This window comes from Thunnus maccoyii, chromosome 21 (assembly GCF_910596095.1).
Source record: "Thunnus maccoyii chromosome 21, fThuMac1.1, whole genome shotgun sequence".
Taxonomy (NCBI): Eukaryota; Metazoa; Chordata; class Actinopteri; order Scombriformes; family Scombridae; genus Thunnus; species Thunnus maccoyii.
Window position 1 is genome coordinate 10,975,306 of NC_056553.1, and position 20,744 is coordinate 10,996,049.

The 20,744-nt window shown below is 39.5% G+C and overlaps 1 protein-coding gene and 1 long non-coding RNA gene across 4 annotated transcripts in view; one reads left to right on the top strand and one right to left on the bottom strand.

Annotated features, from left to right (window-relative positions):
- Window positions 1-1,369, top strand: part of LOC121888206 — a 32,416-nt gene extending 31,047 nt beyond the window's left edge. For both annotated transcript variants that reach the window (XR_006093159.1, XR_006093160.1), the window contains one exon: window positions 1,215-1,369. This is a non-coding gene — a long non-coding RNA (uncharacterized LOC121888206). The remainder of the gene's footprint in view (window positions 1-1,214) is intronic.
- Window positions 1,370-9,240: 7,871 nt separating this feature from the next.
- insig1 (insulin induced gene 1) lies at window positions 9,241-19,272 on the bottom strand. 2 transcript variants are annotated; one of them, XM_042399983.1, is made up of 6 exons: window positions 16,959-19,272; window positions 16,467-16,820; window positions 14,661-14,785; window positions 14,263-14,429; window positions 13,650-13,749; window positions 9,241-11,281 (listed from the first exon to the last, which is right to left on the bottom strand). In XM_042399983.1, exons 1-6 carry the CDS (start codon window positions 17,014-17,016, stop codon window positions 11,252-11,254), a joined length of 834 nt encoding a protein of 277 aa, XP_042255917.1. In that variant the 5' UTR covers window positions 17,017-19,272; the 3' UTR covers window positions 9,241-11,251. The 2 variants fall into 2 exon arrangements, with proteins under 2 accessions (XP_042255917.1, XP_042255919.1); XM_042399985.1 differs by lacking the exons at window positions 16,467-16,820; window positions 16,959-19,272 and adding an exon at window positions 15,698-15,870.
- Between the last annotated feature and the right edge of the window lie 1,472 nt (window positions 19,273-20,744).

The following is a 20,744-nucleotide window of genomic DNA, read 5'->3' on the forward strand; positions in this document are numbered from 1 at the left end:
ATAGTGCAAGTCTCATTTTGGCTGTTTTGTGTAATGCTTTAAACTACAGTATATTTAGATTGTGAAATCTCTTCGTGTTCAGTCTTTAGGATGTTTGTTTTTTTTCATAATTGATACATTCAGAAGAAACTGCAATTTTAAAAGGAAGCTTTTATGATGCTTGCTCACCCTTGAAGATGGTGGTTTTTTTTAACTGAGCCTGGGATGAAATTGGCATGTGAAACCAACAATATTTTTTATTTTTCCTGCTTGAGACATTATCAAAAATTATCCAAATAAATCCCAAATACTAAGAATGTTATTACGCGCATGTGCTTCAAAGCATGCCAGACTCGGACTGGATTACAGGCGTTTATAGTTTTTGTTTAAGGTGACTTTAAGACTTGTACATGTGTACTTTTCACATTTTGATAATGCAGTGCAATAAGAGAAAGCTGTTTCTGTTTGCAACCAATTTCTAATGAACTCAAATGTGTGCAGGATAGCAGCCTGGTCTGCCGTCTTTTCACATGTTGAACAAAACACTTTTCATATCCAGCTGTTATTTGCTGCATTTTGTTCCATAACACTCTGTCACGTCACTTCTAAATAAACGCCAGCAGACCACGTCAACTCACTAATCAATGATGTGAAGTTTAAGAAAAATCTTTTTTTTTTTTTTTTTTTTTTTTGCAAAAGCGTACATTGAGATTACTGTATCATGCTTAAAGCATAGACTAGATACATTTATTATCGCCACGAATATATTCTGTTCTTGTTCAGAGAAGCAGGACATATTGATTATTGTACATGTCATGTCTGTCAGGTTCTACTAAATAGTGAATGCTTCAGTTTCTTCTCTGTTTTTTTTTTTCTTGTTTGTTTCAAAAAAGCAGTGGAGCAGCTCTTCTGCGTTTCAGGGAATGGTTAACACTGTATCCCTTATTATTATTATTATTATTATTATTATTTTATTATATTCAAGGCTGGTAATGCACAGATTTTTGTATCTGTGCAGCCTATAAATCCAGTAACTCGATCTATTTCATATTCACTTATAGCTCTACACCTCTCAACCCCTCCTCATCCTCCTCCTCACACACATACACACACACGCACACACGTATATACACCCCTCCTACTACTATAATAAATCGCATGCATTGTGCGCATGTGCCCTGTCCTTGAGTTCCTATAACCTATTTTTTTTTTCCCCTCTGTATTTTCCTTGGTAGGATTGTCTTACACGTCACCAGCGCTCAGTACTATGGAGTACTACAAAAGGTGACGCGCAGAAGGAGGATTTGTGAATGGACGCCGTGATGTGTGCGCCAGCTCACAGATCAGAGGGCGGTGGGACCTCTGCAGATGCACCCCCACCCAGCAACTCCCCCCCTCACACACCCCCCCCCCTCCCTCCCTCCCTCTCCCGGTCACCATCCCTCTCTCCAGATGAATGGGGGTCTCTAAGATATCAGCTCTGTCACCATACAGGGGTCGGACCAAATCCTCCAGCTTCCTGTGCCTTTTCAAAACCTGAAAGCACGTCTCTCCTATTTGATGATCCTGTATGATTTTGTTTTAGTTGCGCTTTTGTGGGCCTGGAAGCTCGCTGCTCCCTGTTTTTTGGGGGGTTTTTTTCATCCCGGGTCAGCCAAGAGCATGACAGCCGAATTAGAAAAGATGATAAGCGGGCCTAATTGCGTCTACACTGCAAAAAGTTAATCAGTTTAGAAATTTAAATGATATAAAAAATACATTTTAGGATTTGGGGAGAAACTTGCACCTGTTTCCCAGTGCCCCATTGTTTCCCGGGAATATTCCAGAAACAAGCAGTCTGCCAGTGTGTTGAATGTGGCAGAATTGGGAAGATCGAGGGTAAATCATGTGAAAAAGTTGATTTGTATCAGGAACAAACGCCATTATTTTATGGCATTGGTACATGCTTTCCACTTGCGTCAAGACTGGATATTTTTGCAGTGTAACGTACGAACATCTGCCTGATTAGTAGGCTACTATTGCTTCATATTACTGTGCAAATCTTGCAGAAATAGACCCCACTGTAGCAGATGTAACTCCTAAACTATACTTTTCATTCTTCTAAAAGTCAAAACATGATATAAAACACAAGTTTGGATTTGTATTTTTATGGAAAACACAAGATGCCCCTCAAAGTCTGCTTCTTTTATGAATTTATTGTTGTTTCTGTTGGTGTATTACCTTCCAGATAACATCCTTTACCCCACTATTTATTCATCATACAACGCTTTATGTAGGATAGAGGATGTCTATATAATATATTTTTTTCCCGTGGTGTGAATGTGTTTACAGAGAAATCCTCTGGAGTCACCACGCAGCGGACTTTGGAGCTGCTGAATATTCTGGTTTCAGTCCTTTATAGGTTTTAATAACTCTTAATCCGTCTGATCGGTCTGGCGTAGATAAGTCTCATTTGAATTGGGATTGTTCTTAAGGAGCGGCTCGTATTTCTCCACAGAAGTCTCAAACAGAGCTTAGCACAAACAACTGCACCACCCTGAGCGCAATTAAGGCCTCAGCTAAATTAGATGAAGGCTAATTGAATGCAGTTGAGTTCCCATCAGCAAACTCTTGAATGCTTCGCTAATATGAGAAAAACGTCCAGTGGATAGTCACTGTGTTTTTTTTTTCCTTCAAGTTTTTAAGGAGTAAATATTTATTAAAATGTCAAACAAGTAAATTTGCTTACAGACATAAAGCAGCAGCACTCCTGTCTGAATTTACGTCCTTTTGGAGCTCGAAATATTTTTTAAAAAGTTTTCTCATTACTCATAAGAGGAAAAAGTTACAGCTGTGGGTTATATTGAGTTTGCTGGATGTAGAGTGTGAGAGTGTTTTTTGTTTACACAACTATAACTAAGATCCATTTAAAAGTCGCAGAAAAAAAACTGCTAAACTATGAATTTTTAATGTTGTGGTCTTTCTAGTTTTGCGGTGGAAAATATAGTTTTAACAAAGTTAGTGATTCGTGTACTAATCATAAAAAGGCTTATTACGACCGAAAGTTGGTCTACGGGAAAGAGGAGTGACATAAAACTTAAGCTGAAAGAACATTAGGAGTCAGTTTGTTCAATTTTTCAATCTTTTATTGCAAAATGTGGAATCTTAAATAGATTTAAGATTTAAATAAGAAGGGAGAGCCCATTCCCAAACTAATCAGCTCTTAATAAACCAAAAGTACAAATAAAGTGTGCACAAAGAAATTAAAGTTACAATAGTAAACTTCACACACAAAAAACAATAGAAAAGATAATGAAACAAAAATGTCAGATCTCCTCTGGACCAGTAATTTCATCCTTATACGTTTCGTGCCAAACATGCGTCACTTTAAATCATCATCCAGCTTGTTTCTGTCATTTCAAAATTAATTAAAGGTAGCAGAACTGCTACAATGACAAAAGATACAATGGCAAAAGAAACAAAAGTTTAAAAAAGAAAAAAATGTGGAGAAAAGGAAGATCAGGCAAACAAACAGTGAAGTTTATTTAGTTTTACGTGGAAATCTGAGTTTCTTCTTCTGTTTCTGTAAAACCTGTAGAAGTGTTGCACTCTCGTTCTCATGTCACAACAAACATGTAAAAGTAATTAAAAAGTCATTTTATGAGGCCTCGGAGTTTCTTCACAGCCGCTGTTATCTACGTTGATAGTCAACTGGTGTCACGTCCACAGTATCATGAAGGTTTTCCAGCTGGTCGGCAGGACTTTCCACATGTCGGGACGTCTTACTTGTGACAGCAAAGAATGAACTGCACGTGGTGGCTATTTCCGTAAGGTTAATGGGTTTACATTCTCAGTCATACAGAACAAATAGGCTACCATGCAACATGGGGGGGATTGGGGTGCTGAGAGGGGGCATTTATGAATGAAAAAAGTGCCGCTAAACAGACCTCAAAAGAAAGGCCAATGTAATGTAAAACGTGCGTCAAAGCTGCAGAGGCGCGCCGCAGTCTACCTGGTGTTCAATGATTCAATGACCCTCACTCAGATCAGATCAGCTCAGATCAGATCAGCTCAGCTCAGCTCAGCTCAGCTCGGTGGCCCTCGAGTTCTCGGTCCCCTCAATCCCCACATGCGGGGCATCCAGGGATGCTTTTCGGGGTTTGGATCGTCCACATGCCTCATGCACCTGTCCCGAGCTCCTGCATTCGTTTATGAGGAGGGAGGAACAAGTGGGAGAGAGACAGGTGGAGAGCACTTGCTCCAGCATGAACTCATATTTGTTGAGCAGGTGTTTGCAAAACATCTATTATATTTTTTATGCTTTATCTTAAAATATCTTTCTATCTTCCATTATGGAGCAGTTTGCAATCACTACATCTAGCCTAATTCTCCCAAAAAATGCATGATCAGTTTGTCCTGTAAAGATTATTTTCCCAATCATATTCAACTTCAATTCAAACAAGTGTTATAACTGATTATTTGTGTGTTTTTACCGAACAATATCAAATCAACAAACTACATGTGTTTACAGCACAGTAGCTACAGAAAGTTGCACAGTTAAAAATCCAAAAATCTAGCATTGCAAGTTTTTCTGCCGATTATTTCCGTTTTTCAGATTGGAGGTCATTCTAAATGGGAGAAACAATTCGTGTTATGTCTTCGGGTCCAGCTTGCAACTTTAATTATAGTGGGCGGAGGTCAGTCGTAAGCGGTTACTCGACCCCTCTCCCTGTGTGGCATCGCCGTCCTGCGCCGTTTAACTCGCCAAAATAGTGCTGGCCTCCCCTGAAAGCGCCATGTGCGACGGAGTCCCTTTCACCCCCCTGCGCACCTGAGTTGTTTTTACCCCCCAGTCTCGGATATGCTGTGAATTTGTCACTTATCAGGGCGGGCTGTCAAAGGCCATTTTAGGCGCAATAACTTTCCCAGATGGATTTAGCCTGCCAACTTTGTGCATCTCTCAGCAGCGAGGATGAATAGGCTGCGTGCATGTTGCTTCCCCACGAATATCTCTTACGCCTACTAATGAAGACTGATTAAAACATAACAAACATCGACCTTTAGTGCATCCTAAACAGGGCTGCAAGTATGATTTGGATTATGCAAATTTGAGAAAGGAAAAGCCATGAAGTCTCCATCCTTTGACATTATAGAAGTAGGTGACAATGGACTAATTCCCTACAAGAGTCCATAAACAAATCAGTTTGTTTAAATTTGCTTTAGATCTGACTGCTCTATACCACACAACAGGTGTCAGGGCTTTGATTTTCAGGAAGGTATAGGCATGTTTATATATTTAGTTATGTATTTCCTTTACACAATTAAATCAGATTTTTAAAAAAAGCAACCCCTCATATTTTAATATTTTATCAGATTCATGCCTGCCTGTTTGTGAGATGTCACGAGATGCAGAGTTTTTGTTTTCTGCCTCTCAGGTTTTAGATCTTTGCAGCGGGCATGCTCACCTTGATTTATTCCATTACCTTTTATTCAGTTATTATTACCCTGGTTCGATTTACAGAGTCTGATCTGGGCTGTAAGATGCACTGGGTGTGTTTAATTTACACTGGGAAGGATTTGTTTGGATAGCATGCATAATGTGCCATCACCTGAGGTTTATGCTGTCATTTTATGATTGTCCTGCGGAGGAAGAGGAGGAATCAACAGGAATGGCACACAAGGCTGAGCATGCTGACTGAACTGATAAATCCCACCGAGACATTGTTTACGCTGCTAAAGATGATTCTGTGTCTGTAAGCTTGTTCCTTGTGTTTTTATTTTTTTATTTTTATGCAGATCTTTTGCTTGTATTCCTTTGATTTGCCTGTGGTTTAACCTAGAGAAGTGGAGGGATGACCACCAAAAAAAAGAAAAAAAAAGCTGCTACTTAAATAAGTAAATGAATGAAAGGTATGAACGGATCAGTTCATCCTCTGACAGGAATACGTAGAGAAGGCAGAGAGCAGCCTGAAACTGCAATTGAATGGGATCTGAGAGGTAATTTGAACTAAAATGGAGTCCACTTCTGAGCCACTCACTCAGCCCCCCATGGCATCCACTGTAATTCATTATTCCTGGCCGGCACTGGGAGAGGCAATGAGCGAGGGCAGAGGACAGGAGTGGACCCAGCTCTGGTGTAATGAAGACTCAGTAGACCTAAACGACACACACTCGCACACACACACACTCGCACACACACAATCTTTCATTATATTTCACAGAGAGCAGGACATTAATGCCACTGAAGACCTTTTGGCAGAGAAATAAGAGTGTGCAATGATTTTCTCCACACTCAATCCATTTCATTGACCTTTTCTATCATGCATGTGACTCTGCTGCTCACTGCAGTGTGAGATAAATATTCCAATATTCCCGCTCACTGTTTAATAAATTATCATTTTGAATCTGATTTGTTTTCTTATTTTCATCAGTGGTTTTCAAAAGGCTTTAAGGAAAATGTCTTTTTAAACACTTTACTGATATGTGATTTTCTCAAGTTTTCTCTCTCTTTTCATGTGCAACATTTGCATACTTGAATGTGCACTTTTAAACATATAGAGCTTGTTATCTCAGCTCAATCACACTTACTGTCTGTGTTTTGTCCAAAGGCTCATGAGTCGTATGTTTTCTTAATTTAGAGCTACATAAAAGTAGCTGGATGATGAAGAGTAGTTACATCTTTTGCATTGTAAAATCAGGCCCTGCAAGACATTACTGTTCCCTGTCCCACCACTAGGGGTCCGTAGATGTCATGGTAATAATGTCCAGACAAGCTGAGAGGATAAATACTGTCATCTGGTGGTAACAAAAGCCATCACTACTGAGTAGACAGCATAGTAATCTCACACTATGCTGCATGATTTACTCCTCCAGCGTATGTGCCTCTTAATGTCTCCTAATACCTCAGCTCTTCAACATGTCTCTCTGCAACCCTGATGCATGCATTTAACTATTCAACTTCACAACAAGCTGTTTAGTTTCAACTCAGGCCAGTCCAGAAGGACCCAACAAAGAGTTTAGCACCAGAGTAGGAGCATGAATCAAAGCAAATACTTGTCAAGATGTCTATGTAACAGCACCTGAGAGACTTTTTAATATGCGCGACAGGCAGAGTGAGTTGACAGCAGCTCGATGAGTCAACAACAGAGTTACAACAGACATTTCTGATGAGAGGGAGACAGGCCACCCGCATCCAATCACAACAGAGTCAGGAACTGCTGAGGGGCCCTAAGGTGAGACGCAATTACTGTACAAAAGTCTGATGATGTAATTTAGTCAAGTATCTAGAGTCTAGTATGGTTGTCTAAATACAAATGTGAAGAGCACACTTCTGTGGCATGCAAGTCAATCATTTGCAAAGCTTAAGTGAGTTTGAGTTCAGATACCGTCACTTCAAAAAGTGGAACGATCCCACAGAAGATGTTTTTGCTCTCATCCAAACTTATAAAGTCGTATTTCAGAATCTGTCATATTACAGAAACACAAAGTCTAACGTACAAAAACAATAACATGATCTTTCTATAATACATCATATTGTTCTTATACTATGCAAATGTATTCTGCTGTACTATCTCATATTTCTTATTCATGTGTTATTATAAACATGTATATCACATCAAATATTTATATTAATTTAAATTTTTTATAATATTTTCCACATTATGCTTTATATTCATTATACAACCATACTAATCTTGATAAATATTCATTCCAAATATACCATATCTAATATGCCACCATGATCTATTGGTTTTGCATATACATTTATGCATACCGGTTAGTGTAACATACTGTATATAGCTTTCAAACTGATTTTTTTTTGTGTGTTATTTGTATATTTCTACTTATCTGTAGCCTGTGCCTATCTAACTCTCTGGTCTTGTGCTGCTGTAATGCTGAATTTCCCTTCCTGGTATCAATAAAGTTTGATTTTATCTTATGTATAGTGACCTGGATGACTGGCAACCTTCACAGATAGACACTATTTCCCCACTTATTTCATGAAAGACATGATTTTTAAGACTTACGTAAACTTAAAAATTGCTCCTTGAGCATGGAGTTATTAAATGTTCACATCACTGCCTGACATGTTTACTGGCAGTTGATTCACTGCATCAAATTAGAGGCTAAATAACAGAATCTCCAAAGGAGTAATCAAAGTCATGGAGCCCAAAGTGCTGCAGGTGAAACTAAATGGTTTGAACCTATAGATGACCTGAATCAATAGATAAGATTGGCCCAGATACAGCAAGAGGAAGCGAGAGAGAGAGAGAGAGAGAGAGAGAGAGAGAGAGAGAGAGAGAGAGAGAGAGAGAGAGAGAGGAAGGGGGGGGGGTTGTTTTGGCAATAAGGAGGCGCTCTAATGGAGTCTTTCAGTTTGCTGTGGCTGGAAATGAAAGGAGGTTGAAGCCTGGCCAATTATTCTGCCTCAGAAGAGGAGGAGACGGAAAGAGGAGGGAGAGAAGAAGAAGTGGCGTGTGGCGCTGGATCGTTGTCCTGATAGACAGATGGATGGATAGATAGATAGATAGATAAATAGATAGATAGATAGATGGATAGATAGATAGATAGATAGATAGAAACAACTGAAAAATAGATGAATGTATGGAGAGCTTCCCAGAACGAGGGGGTGATACAAAATAGCCCACAGATATTGGCCCCACTCCCAGAAATTTCCCCCAGTGCAAAAGGTTAACTGTCAGTCCCCCGCTAGGTATAAATAGAAGTCTGCCCTCCAGAAAGGCGTGTTCAGTAACAGGGGTAGACAGAGGAGGAGGGGGGCCAGTTCCTCATGATCCCAGTGACACACAGGGGCGGGGTGGGGGGTGGGGGTGAGGGGGGGGTTGGATGGGTCTTACAGAAGAGATGCAGCCGAAGACATTATAATGGCTCTGGAGACTGACAGAGACCCCCGGACAAAAGAGTGTCCTCATCTATTCAAACTTGGCCGTGACAGCAGACACAACAAATGCCATCATCAGCACCCCAGAAAGCTCTGGTCCAATTGAGCTGCTGCCGCTGCATCTGACACCCAAATAAAATCTGAGGGTCATTGTTTTACCGAAGCTGGTGAGACATGTAATTAGGCTAGTGTCTGCTTTCTAGTGTTTAGTAATTAAACACAGAATGACTGAAGCTCAGTTGAATTATGTATGCTGGTATCAGGTGTAGATGACTATGTAGTTCCTTTATTTCTTCCTGGTTTTAAGGATAAGTTCATTCATATCATTCACTGATTCCCATATGTGAGTAACGACTTCACACAGACGTCCTTATCAGGTGTTTTTTTTTTTTTATTTTTCACTTAAATCCAAGGTAGCAAAAACGATACACAGCTGAAATATCAGACGCACACATAGGGACTCTAAAACATTGAAACAAAAGGTGTTTCACCACCTCAAAAAAATAAAGCTTCCTCTTCAGTTTAGCACACCTGAATATAAGCAGATCCGACCTCTGCGATCTGCCGCAAGAAAAAAGTATTTAAAAAAATAAATCAGGTCTCCTTCAATAATGCTACTAAATCAGATTTTACAACAGTTTGACACAATATGTAGTTTTCATTTTGTCTCTCTGGTGAGAGTCATTGGTATTGACTCTGAAGGCATGTAATCTCTGACAAAAATCTTGTTCACAAAAAAACAAAGATGTTATTGCTTTTTTTTTTTTGATGTTGAAAGTTTCCACACTGCAAGTTATATATATATTTTTTTAGCCTTTGTCAGAAATAATAATAATAAATAAGGAAGAATAATCGGCTCATGTATATTCTGATTGCACTTAATCCTCTAGACCCCCAAACACTAACTAACATACTGTAGGTCTAGTATGGTAATACCTGTCTGATTACATAGGCAAGCCATCATATATACAAGCAATAATGTCATTATGTTTGTACAAATGATAAAACTAAACTGTTATAGTGACAAAAGCACTACATTCTATAATACACAGGCAATCACAGATTGCAAATCTTCGAGGCTGAAGTAATAATGTCCTGCTCTCTCCTTCAAACCGGCGTATGTTCCCAAACTGTTATCGCCAGTTTGAAGATACAATTCGAAGTGGAAAATGCTCATCACGATCAACACGGTGAATGTTTGTCTCGATGGGAATCGCAGGTCCATTCTACAAGAAGTTTAACACCTGACTACAAAGGTAAAAATGCGTTGGAAAGTGTTTTAAAATGGTATTACAGCAAAATTGTAATATACTCCTGGTACATTCTTTTAAAAACACGGCCCATACTGGTGTCTTTCCTCACTTTGCTGGTAATAAAAAAAAGCTTCTGTCCTACTTTCTTCTAAACAATCATCTGCAGGTGAGAAACAACATACTGCTGGTTTGAGAGTGGTTTTCTCATAAAAATGTGGAAAACACAATCCTGTGCTGGCAGATAACTGCCAATGTGATGCTTTTCACTTGTAAATACAACAAATTTTCACTGAAGAAGCTAAGTAGTATGCATTTTCCTCTCCAAATATCTTACCACTTAGTATATCTATGAATTCCTCATATACAAATTAATATCAGTTAGTACAAATCGACTATACTGACCGACTTAAAAAACTACAAGTTTGTAGTTTCTTTAAAAATGGGAGGCATCATTCCTTATCACACAGAACATTTGGTTTGGGGTCATTCAAAATGTAACAAAATAAATACTTAATTTGGTTTGATTGGGAACATACAGTACGTCTCCCCCTGTATCTCAATCACAGAAGCCACTTAATACTTTTCCATGTGAGAGTTAAGACATATTTTTTTTTTGCCCACTTCATATAACATTTCCCTTTTATGATCATATTATATTCAAACTACTAAAACAAAAACAGACATTATAGCACCCCCTCATGTCTTCTCTGCTAAGACCACGACACATCCACGCTAAAGCACACACACGCACGCTTTCACTCCATAAACTGTGGGAAGATGAGTAGCCGGATCTTCCAGCGCAAAAAATTAAAAACCAGCTTATTGTTCACTTTTTTTTTTAAAAAAGGCAAACACTGTCCTCCCGTCTAGTGTGAAGGAAGTCTTAATGCTAATGTAGGACAACAGAGGTTGGGAGGGAAAAGGCTGTTTGGCCACAAGGAGGTGCAGAGGACATGGCACGTTAGATGAGGGGCTTTTCTGACCCGCACTCTGTTATGAGAACAAAGGATGGAGTCAAAAACCAATGAGTCTTTTTTTTTTCTCTCTCTCTTCGAGTTCTCAACAAAACTTGTCCATGTTCGTGTTGTTGTTCTCCACCTGGTTTTTTCTGTCTTTCCACTGTTCTGTGGTTCACTGTTCAGTCATTGTGAGGTTTCTCCACACAACCCTGAGGGGAGACAGAGAAGAAGGCTTGTGTTAATAACATGCCAATCAATAGATTAATCACTTCAATGCAACGACTAGCATTTAAGTTAGTTGAAAAGTCACTGTTAGAGTTTCTGTTGTGTCTTTATGTAAACACTGAAGATGTGACAGCATTTATATAGAAAAACATCCTTAACCTGAAGCTTTGTTTGGATGACTGGAAAACTAATTCAGGGAAACTTTAAAACAACTTTGAGTGACTCATTTTCAAGACATGAATCACGGATGCAAACATGAACACATTATTTTCAGTTTCCTGCAAACTTTAAACTGCTGCTGAAACGAAACCCTGCTGAGCTGACATAACCACAGATCCGTTCCTCCCTGTATGAAACAATCTTGACTATTTCAAGTATCAAGATTAGATTTAAACAAATGAATCATTATGTTTCAGTTCCCTTTTTTGGGATGATTTGATTTTTCCCTACTGACAAGTGAACGTTTCACACAAAAAAAGGGAAGGGAGTACTGCTAGCTTGACACGAGAAAACTGCAAAATCTGTTTATCTGAAGTCATCACAAAACATTTCAAATAGATTTAGAAACAAATCTCTCAACAGCTTGTGCACTAAACTATATTGTCATCTTATTTGCCCATGAATTCCACATCTGACTATAACTGGATAAAAACCAGTACAATTATTAGCCATTAAACCAGATCTATTAAGCACAAGAGCTGGAAAGAGCAGTGCTTGGTGTTTTTCTTTTTTATTCTGCATGCTTAATGCTGTTAAAAAGATTGTTTCACTGTAACTGGCTTAAACCCAAAATGAAAGAAGGAAAAGCCACCAAAAAAACAATTTTGTAAGAAGAGAAAAAAAGAAAAGTCTTATGTTCCTTCTTATCCTTTTCATAAATGAACCACTGGAGCGAAAGAGAGAAAAACAGCGAACAAATACACAAGTGAGGACTTGTGCCAGCATTCCAGGCTTCATCACAAACAAAAACAACAAGTGGCAAATGACCCTCTGGTCAGCCGAGTTCTGACTGGCTCTGTGTCCCCGCCACGACTGTGAAAAACAACAGCTCTTAATCTGCTTTCACGCTTTGACTGAGTCAAACTGAGGGAGTGACGGGATTCTTACTTTACAGAGAGAATGAGGTGAGGCTTCTGGGCAGAAGCTTAATGAAGACATCAAAGCTGACTTGATGGGATAATTATGAAGGATGGGGGGTGTCTGACGCACTCTGCTCTACTCTAAACCGTTTGACAATGTTATCAGCTGTTGTGGTCTTTTGAAGTCATCATTTTATGTTCAACTGCTTTAAAATAGTGCAGAAGTATTCAATAGATACACATTTTGTTGAACCACTGCCAGGCCAAAAAACCTTAAAAACATCACACACATTCAGTGTTTAGCCCTAAATTATATTCTTGGCAAATAAGAAAAAGCCTCTGGATCAAAATCAAGAGTATCGGGTGACTAGAAAACTGACACCTGTAGCACTGAAACTGGTTTGGTAGCTGTTTACAGGAATCACATCAAAGCTGAAAATGAGGACGTTAACATGAGACTTTTAGGTGTTTCATGTAACCGACTTCAAGGTAATACACCCAGTGAAAAAACCTCTGTCAAAGGTTCCCTTTCTGACTTGAAAGTGATATATTGTTGTAAGTTGTATTGATGACATTCAAACTCTGAAACTAGTTTAGGAAACACCATAAAGTAGCAAGACTCTCCAAGTCTCCATTAACAGGCGATCAGTGGAGAAATATTAGGTAATAGTAAGATAAATGCTAAACTTTGGGATTAAAAACCCAATTATTTTGGCTTCAGAACATGTGGATTGTGCTATTTTTTGGTTTCATTATCAACTTTGTTCCCATTGTTGTAACTAAAGAATCAACTTCTGGTTATTTCTAATGTTTGGGAGAAGGCCGACACATACGGCAGCAATGCTAACTCACCCAGCGACTGTTATATTTACATACAAGTCAGATACAGATAATGACATATAGGCAAATGACATATGGACATGTTGATAAGAATGCCCTAAATTTGCTTATTAGAGATTTGTGACCAAGATATGTACTAAATGGGATATTTTATAGCTGAAAACAAACAATATAATGCAGACACTTTCCAAAAAAACTGTCCTAGCTTTAATATAGACTGAGATATAGGTGAATTATTCCTATAAGGCAAGTTGTATATAAAGGTATATTTACAGGAATGTAACTGAACTACCATAAGTTACGTCACCTCTACCATATTACCATGGATGAGTTTATATCTGATTTCCTACCTAAAAGAAGGGACTCAGCTGTTACATTAGAACTCGAATATGAGTTATAACACTATATATATTACTAAAGGTTGCAGACTTACCATGGCAAGTTGCCGTCCTATGTTTCCCACCGTAACACCACCTGAGAAGAATATGCATGGGAGCCAGGAGCGTACATACAAGAAGTCTGGAGATGTATACCTGAAAGAGAGAGAGAGAGAAAAAAAGAAACATCTTATTTGATCATTCTTAAGAAAGCAGAGCAGGTTTATGTGGTGCTGTCCTGTACCCTGACCTCTGACCTCTCTGGAAGAGTCAAATGAAAACAGATTTCCCTCCAAAGTAATCCTACAATAATAAAATCGCAATGTCCCTCCACTTAAGTCAAATCTACAAATAAGACATGTCAGCTCTTACAAACAGAGAAGACACATTAAAAACAGAGCTGAGGACGGATCTGAGTGAGGAGAACATACAAAGCCTATCTGAACTTCCACATCTATTTCCTTCACAGTGGGGCGAAGCATACTTTTACAGCTACATAATCATCACTTCAACCACACAGAATTGAAGTGATGACAAAGCACTTGTGTTTTATCATCGTTGGCAGCACCAAAAAAAAAAAAAGTTGTGCTTCCTAAAAAGTGAAAACTTGAGACAGCTGCTGTTCCACTTGCGAGATTTTATTACAGAAAATGAATTGTTGGGACGTACTGGTAGACTCCATTGTAGACGAGCAGCTGTGTGATCACAGTAGCTAGGAAGGCAGTGGTGATGCCCAAACCGAAGCCGCTCCTGGACCGGTCGAACGTCCACCACAGGCCCAAGGACAAAGCTGCCAGGGTTAGGGAGAGCTGCATGTTGTTGACGAAGTCTAGTTTCTGTGTTTCGGGAAGTTAAGGACAAAGTCAAACAGTATGACGCTAGCATGGGATTAGTTTTACTCAAATATTTGGATGACCCGCCAATGTTCCATCACTTCTTATGGGTAAAGGGTAAAGCAGGACATCCTGGTTGCTTTAGATCCTGTGCAAACTAGAACCCCAAGCCTAAATGATCGATCAATCTACTTTTCTGTCACTCATAACCACAGACTTTAGAAAAAAGGATACAACACTGGCGTGGTTGATGCCGACGAACACGGCGATGCACCTCATGACGCTGGCCCACTCCCGCTTGAACTTGTGCGGCTCTCCCAAATGGCTGTCGAGGCAGGGATACAGCAGGCCGACAACAGCTGTGAAAGGAACAAACAGACCCGAATTACACCAGATAAGCAGAAATTCTGTGAAATGCCAGAGGGGAAAATCCTGTCATAGAACTGCTGTGTGAGATTATTTGCTGAACATGCACGTCCATAATTAGTTACTCATTTCAACACATACATAGACTGAAACCCCCTTAAAAAAAGTCAAAAATGTTAGAAAGACACTATAATAATATTAGCAAATGTATTAGTCTCTATGTACATTTCGTAGGAATATTATACTGAGACTAGAGCTGAAATTATTAGGGCTGCATTGTTTTCAATATCTATTAATGTGTAGATTATTTTCATTATTTATCAATGAATCAGTCTCTAAAATGTCAGAAAATATTCATCTTTAATTCCTAGAGCCCAAAGTGACATCCTCAAACTACTTGTTTTGTCTGAGTAAACCCACGAAATCCTTTTTCATTTCTCTATAACGCAAGATGGGAACTGAAACTAGGTATTGTTGTACTTTTTTCTTATAAATGGCTTTATGAATCATTTATCAAAATAGTTGCCAACTGTTTTTTCTGTCTAACTAATCATTTCAGCTAAAGAAACAATTAAACTGAGGAGTTGTTTCATGATATATCGCACAAAAATACCAAATATTCTCTGGTTCCTGCTTCAAAAAGTTTAGATATGCAGCATCTGTCTATTCTATATCATTAGAAACTGAATAGATTTGGGTTTTGGTATGTTAGTCGGACAAAATAAAGTTATTTGAAGATGTTATCTTTGACTCTTGGAACTATTTTCTAACATTGCATAGATCAAACAATTGAGTGTTTCATTGAAAAGCAGCCTCAATTGAGACTAAATACTTGAAAAAACACTACACGTTCATTTTAAACTTATTACTGAGTACTAAAGGCACACAGTTTACACAGTGATGACCTTAAACAAGTCCCCGCATGACACTGAGGGGCATTAATAAGCCGCAGAACAATGTAAACAGAACATGAATCTACTCCTCTCTTATCATTTGTTTTCTGCCTCGCAGCACATGGGAGGAGGTGCCGAGCATAGTTGCTGTTATCCCCCCTCCCACGTCCTCTCCCCCTTCTTCTCTCACTTCCTGGTTCCTGGCCTTAAAGGTACCTCCCCCCCTCAGCTCACCCGTTATGACACCAGCCAATGAGCGCGCAGATCACCTCATGTCCGGCTGTTGCGACCAATCAGAGCTCGAGGATCTTTACCATCTGTACTCAGTTGAGTTTTTTTTTTTCATAACTGACTGCCAGACAAAACCACAAGACTAATAAAGCTGGGCAAAAGAAGGCTTATATAATGACTAACAAAAACAAACCCTGATGATTCATTACCACCTGATCATGCAGCGTCTGATGATAGTAGCAATTACAGACAACAATAGTTTTTGTTTCCTTAAACAGCCTAATGTGCTGTTTTACTGCTTAGTATGGTGTGTGTGCTGTAAATTAACTTCCAGCACTACTAAACGATTGGTTAATTGATTTTTAAAGAGTTTCTTCTTCACCATAATATTCTTTTTATATGATAAAAACTACTGCCCTGCAACCCCTCCCCTCTCTTTGCATTCCTTTGTCCCACTCTACAGATAACCTAGCTCAAAAAAGCTCCCCCAGAACTATTTATAAACGCACTTTTTTAAAGCATGTTTTACACCAATGTGTTGTCCACTCACCGGCACCAGTACCACAGCACGGCGGGATCCACCAGGCAGACGAAAACACAGTTGTCATCACCTCCTCTGGAAACAGGGTGACGTGCCTTTGTATCTGCAGCAAGTTGAGCACCAAGGCGAGGAAGGCTCCCACCGTGAAGAGGACGAGACCCCGGCGGATCAGGTTGGCCGTCCGGACGTCGTGCAGGGAGCCGTAGGCATTGCTGAGCACCGTCGTGATAATGGACATCATCTCTTCGGCTTTCGATGCCAACCAGTTCGCTCCAGATGATGATGAGTGTTTAGTTTCCACCCTCGATGCACAGGAGCAGCTCCAACAGTGGTCGTCTAGTCTGGGCATTTGGCACTTTGGGTCTAGAGGACAAGGAGGAAATAGGCTATTGAATGATAGATACGTTTATCTGACAAGTTAGAGAGATAGCTTGTTGCTGCTTGAGCTGACACAAGTTACACTAACAAAGAAAAGGCTGCGATCATTGTAGCTTAACTTACCTTGATCTCCAGACGTCTTCAGTGTCTGATCAAAAGAGAAACCTGTACTCCTGTTCATTAAACCGGACTCGCCTCCTTGTTCTCCTGCTCTTTTTTCTTTTTTCTTTTACAAACAAACACTACAATCACGTTGCTTGTTCACATCATCGTTAGTGGACTCAGAGAAGGAGGAGGAGGAGAAGAAGAAGAAGAAGAAGAAAAAAAAACACAGCACTGCTCCATTCCACAGCACAGAGCTCATACCAGGGACCAGAGCTTCCTCTGCAGAAAACAATCACAGCTGTGTCGGGTGAGAATCGGCAGCCAATCAGAGCGCGGCGGCTGATATGACGTGACGCCACCCCACCGCCCCTTCGTCCGGGACAGACGCACAAACCTGCAGGCTGGAGACCAGAGAAGTGAAAGTAGAAACAGAGAACTAGTTTAAATAGCAGCATAACATAACTACTGCAAGAAAGAGCTGTAAAAATAGAGCAGGAGTATAATATATCATAAGATTGAATAGAATATTAGAGCAAATATAGTGGATAAACAACACAAAAGTAGCCATTATGAGAATGAGTGTCTTTTAAAAAGGAAGGTTTGGTGTTTACCAGGCTAAAAGCAGAATATCTTTCTTTGATTAATGCTCAGACTTTTACAGATTTTGCCCAAAAAGAAGCAATCTCTCTCTTTCTATTCCAACAGTCTCCACAATCTGACTCCCAACTTCCTGCACAGGCACCTTTATATAGCCAGCTATTGTAAAATGGGGTTAGTGGCACGACATTTTTGTGATGTTGTTGATCTTTGTAGGGCTCCTGCACGTCAGTCAAGAGATAATATGTATGGTAAAAAGGTTCAGTGGCCAGATGACATATTCTTTCAAGGACCGACAACAACATGGAAACATGTTTTGCAAGAGCCTGTGTGACCCAGTCAGGCGGTCTATATGGCAGCGCGATAACAAACCTCCACCCAGTGCATACGTGCAGGAAAAAACATCTATAGGGTCATGTTTTGCTTTTCCCTGCGCCTGAGGACATGCACAGGAAACGTTGTACCCTTTGGAATATGAACCACAAATGACATATTTGGATGAAAAGTCACTGCTGTGCAATTTTTTTTTTATGAGATGAAACTGCATAATTCATCCAGGGAGAGGAACAAAAACAGTTATTTCAACTTGACTGTCAAAAAGCCCCACACTAAGAAAGATACTTAATTTCAGCTGCTGGCACTTTGTAGAAACTAATAGCATGGGTGAATCATCTTTTTTCATGCAAATTGACTTGCAAAATTGAGTGATGCTTCATGACCTACAGCAAATTTGGTAAACAAAAACAGAGAGCATATCAATCTGATAAGCATTTCTTTTCAATTAAGTTTAATTAAAATCTTTTTTGGTGTAATTATCTGTGCTGCTGATGTCTCAGGGTATTGTATTCATTGTTGTTTTTTTTTCTTTTGGCAATTATGTGGTGCTAAGATGCTGAACTAAAAATGAGCTCTAAATGAATGTGATGCAGGCACTGGGTTCTGGTGGTTGTCACCCAGTGTTCAGCTTCAAAGCCTTAAGCCAACTGCTGAATTTATCACTTCTTTTTATGGCTGATTTGATGTGCCATGTGGAGGAAAACGATGCCCCAATTACCGGGGATATTGGGAACAAAACAATCTATAACTATATTTATGAAAGCAGTCATGGAGACATTGCGAGCACACTACGGACTTTTTAGCCATGATTGCGGCTTGGCTCTAGGGATGGCAATGTTGGTCTAACGGTTGGTCTCGCAACTGTTAGATGGATTGCCATGAAATTTTGTGCAGGCATTCATGGTCCCCAGGTGATATATCAGTATGACTTTAGTGATCCTGGCATGGCTGTAAACTCTAAAGTCAGCATGCAAACAGTGATGGCAAATGCAGCAGACAGGAAGCTACTTTATTCTGTTGACTTCCATATTATTAAGGTACTAACCATGTCATCACTCACTTTAAAAGATAATGCAGCTTTTATAGTCCCACTAGAGCAGTTTCAGAATGGGTTTTTGAATGTTACTATTACATATGGATACATAATCATCTTATACAGTAGGTATTTCAGTCTCCAGACAGCACATTCAAATTGGCTGAGTTTAAATTGGTTCCAGTTGAATAGAATGAGAAAATGCCATTTCTAAAATGGCAGTGATAACTGAATGGTTAAATATAAATGTCACAGCTGGAACCACTTCACTGGAGCTGTGTCACTACTTTGTACCAAATAAATCAAGCATGAAAGTATATTGAGAGTTGAAAAGTTTGCATTTGTGCCCCCTTCTCATTTCGGAGTGCTTAGAGTTGTGTTGGTTTATGTAGAGGCCTTGAACAAATGCAGCATGTCTTACAGGATGAGGAGACTGTCAAAAAAGAAATTTCTGCTTTTTAACCCAACTGAACAAGTTTCTTTTTCTTCCTCACTCATTTCTTTCTTAAAGGATGCTTGGATATAAGGGTATAGATCCTCACTCATGACCTCTTCACAAACACGCTGGTCTGGTCTTAAACCAACACTCACTTTGCTGCAACCCATAGATAATGACATCCGTCATATTTGCTCTATCCTAATTTCAGCGGACCATGTGGTTACCACAGATAAATTACCAGAGACTTAACAGCTTCACAAAAGGGCAAAGGAGGTCAAAAAGAGAAGGGTGCACATACAGGGAACTCCCCGAGGCCCCAAACTACTACAACATCGCAGTAATCAAACAATAGTATTCTTTTCTGCCTCAGAATGAAATGAGTGTTGAAGGCTTGTCTCTGGGAAAGAGAGTGTGTATGTTCCCCAAATGAATACATTTCTCTCTGTGTAATTTTTGGCAATCCAGGTGTCTGTGGAGAAAAGCCTACAGCAATGTGTGTATGTGTGTGTGTTTGGGGGGTTGTCGGTGTGCGTAAATCTCTCTCTTAGCTTGAGTTTTATGTTGTTGGATATGGGTGACCTGAGATGACTCACACACAGGAAGACATAACGAAATATCAGTATTATAATGTGGTTGAAAACACATTGAATATTTTATCATAGAGAGAAGGGGCACAAGTTAAAAAATGGAAAAATAAAGATCCTGTAGGAATTTAGATTGCTTCTCATACTTATAATGACAGTAACATGTGCATTAATACGGAGGCTGAAAATCACAAGCTGTATGTTAGCTAATACGAGGCCATAATAACCGTGAAAATGACTCGGCATATAGCAAATAGCTCCTAGCAACCACCAGTGCTGGTGCTGGCGTCGAGGAGGTCTCAGCTACATCAGAAGATAAAGCAGGATGCTACGACACTTCAAATGAATAGCAGATCAAGCGTGTCATAGATTATGCTGTTAGACTGGGAGGGATTGAATTATAGCTAAAGGAAAAGCCTGCTGGAACAGCTGGTAAATTGATCTATCAAACTCAAGCTTGACAATTTTTTTCCTCAATCCTGTGTGAAATTATGAAGGGAGACATCCTAATCCATGCTCTCGGATTGTTGATTAAAACAGCTTCATTCTGTTTATTCCTTCTAGTTCAGGTGTCAAAATTATTGCATTTCTTCTCTCCATTTCATGGGTGCTAAGCTACTGCACATTTAAGACAACCTTTAAAATGATTTGACCCATTAACAAAGACGTTATTTTCCTCCAAAAAGCAATCATGGGTAAAGTGCACCGTAAGTAATCACAGGCAGCACCCATCCCTTTTTATTGCTAGTGTAATAATCCACAGTTTGCTCAAAATTCTCTATCTTCTTCCTTCAGTGCATTCTGGGTACCCTGGA

Bases quoted from the DNA above. Each gene is read 5' to 3' on its own strand.
- insig1 (XM_042399983.1), bottom strand. From the start codon at position 17,016: ATGAACAGGAGTACAGGTTTCTCTTTTGATCAGACACTGAAGACGTCT. The intron at 16,821-16,958 runs GTAAGTTAAGCT...CTTGTCCTCTAG, and splicing joins GAAGACGTCTGGAGATCAAG to ACCCAAAGTGCCAAATGCCC. The intron at 14,430-14,660 runs GTATCCTTTTTT...CCCGAAACACAG, and splicing joins GCATCAACCACGCCAGTGTT to AAACTAGACTTCGTCAACAA.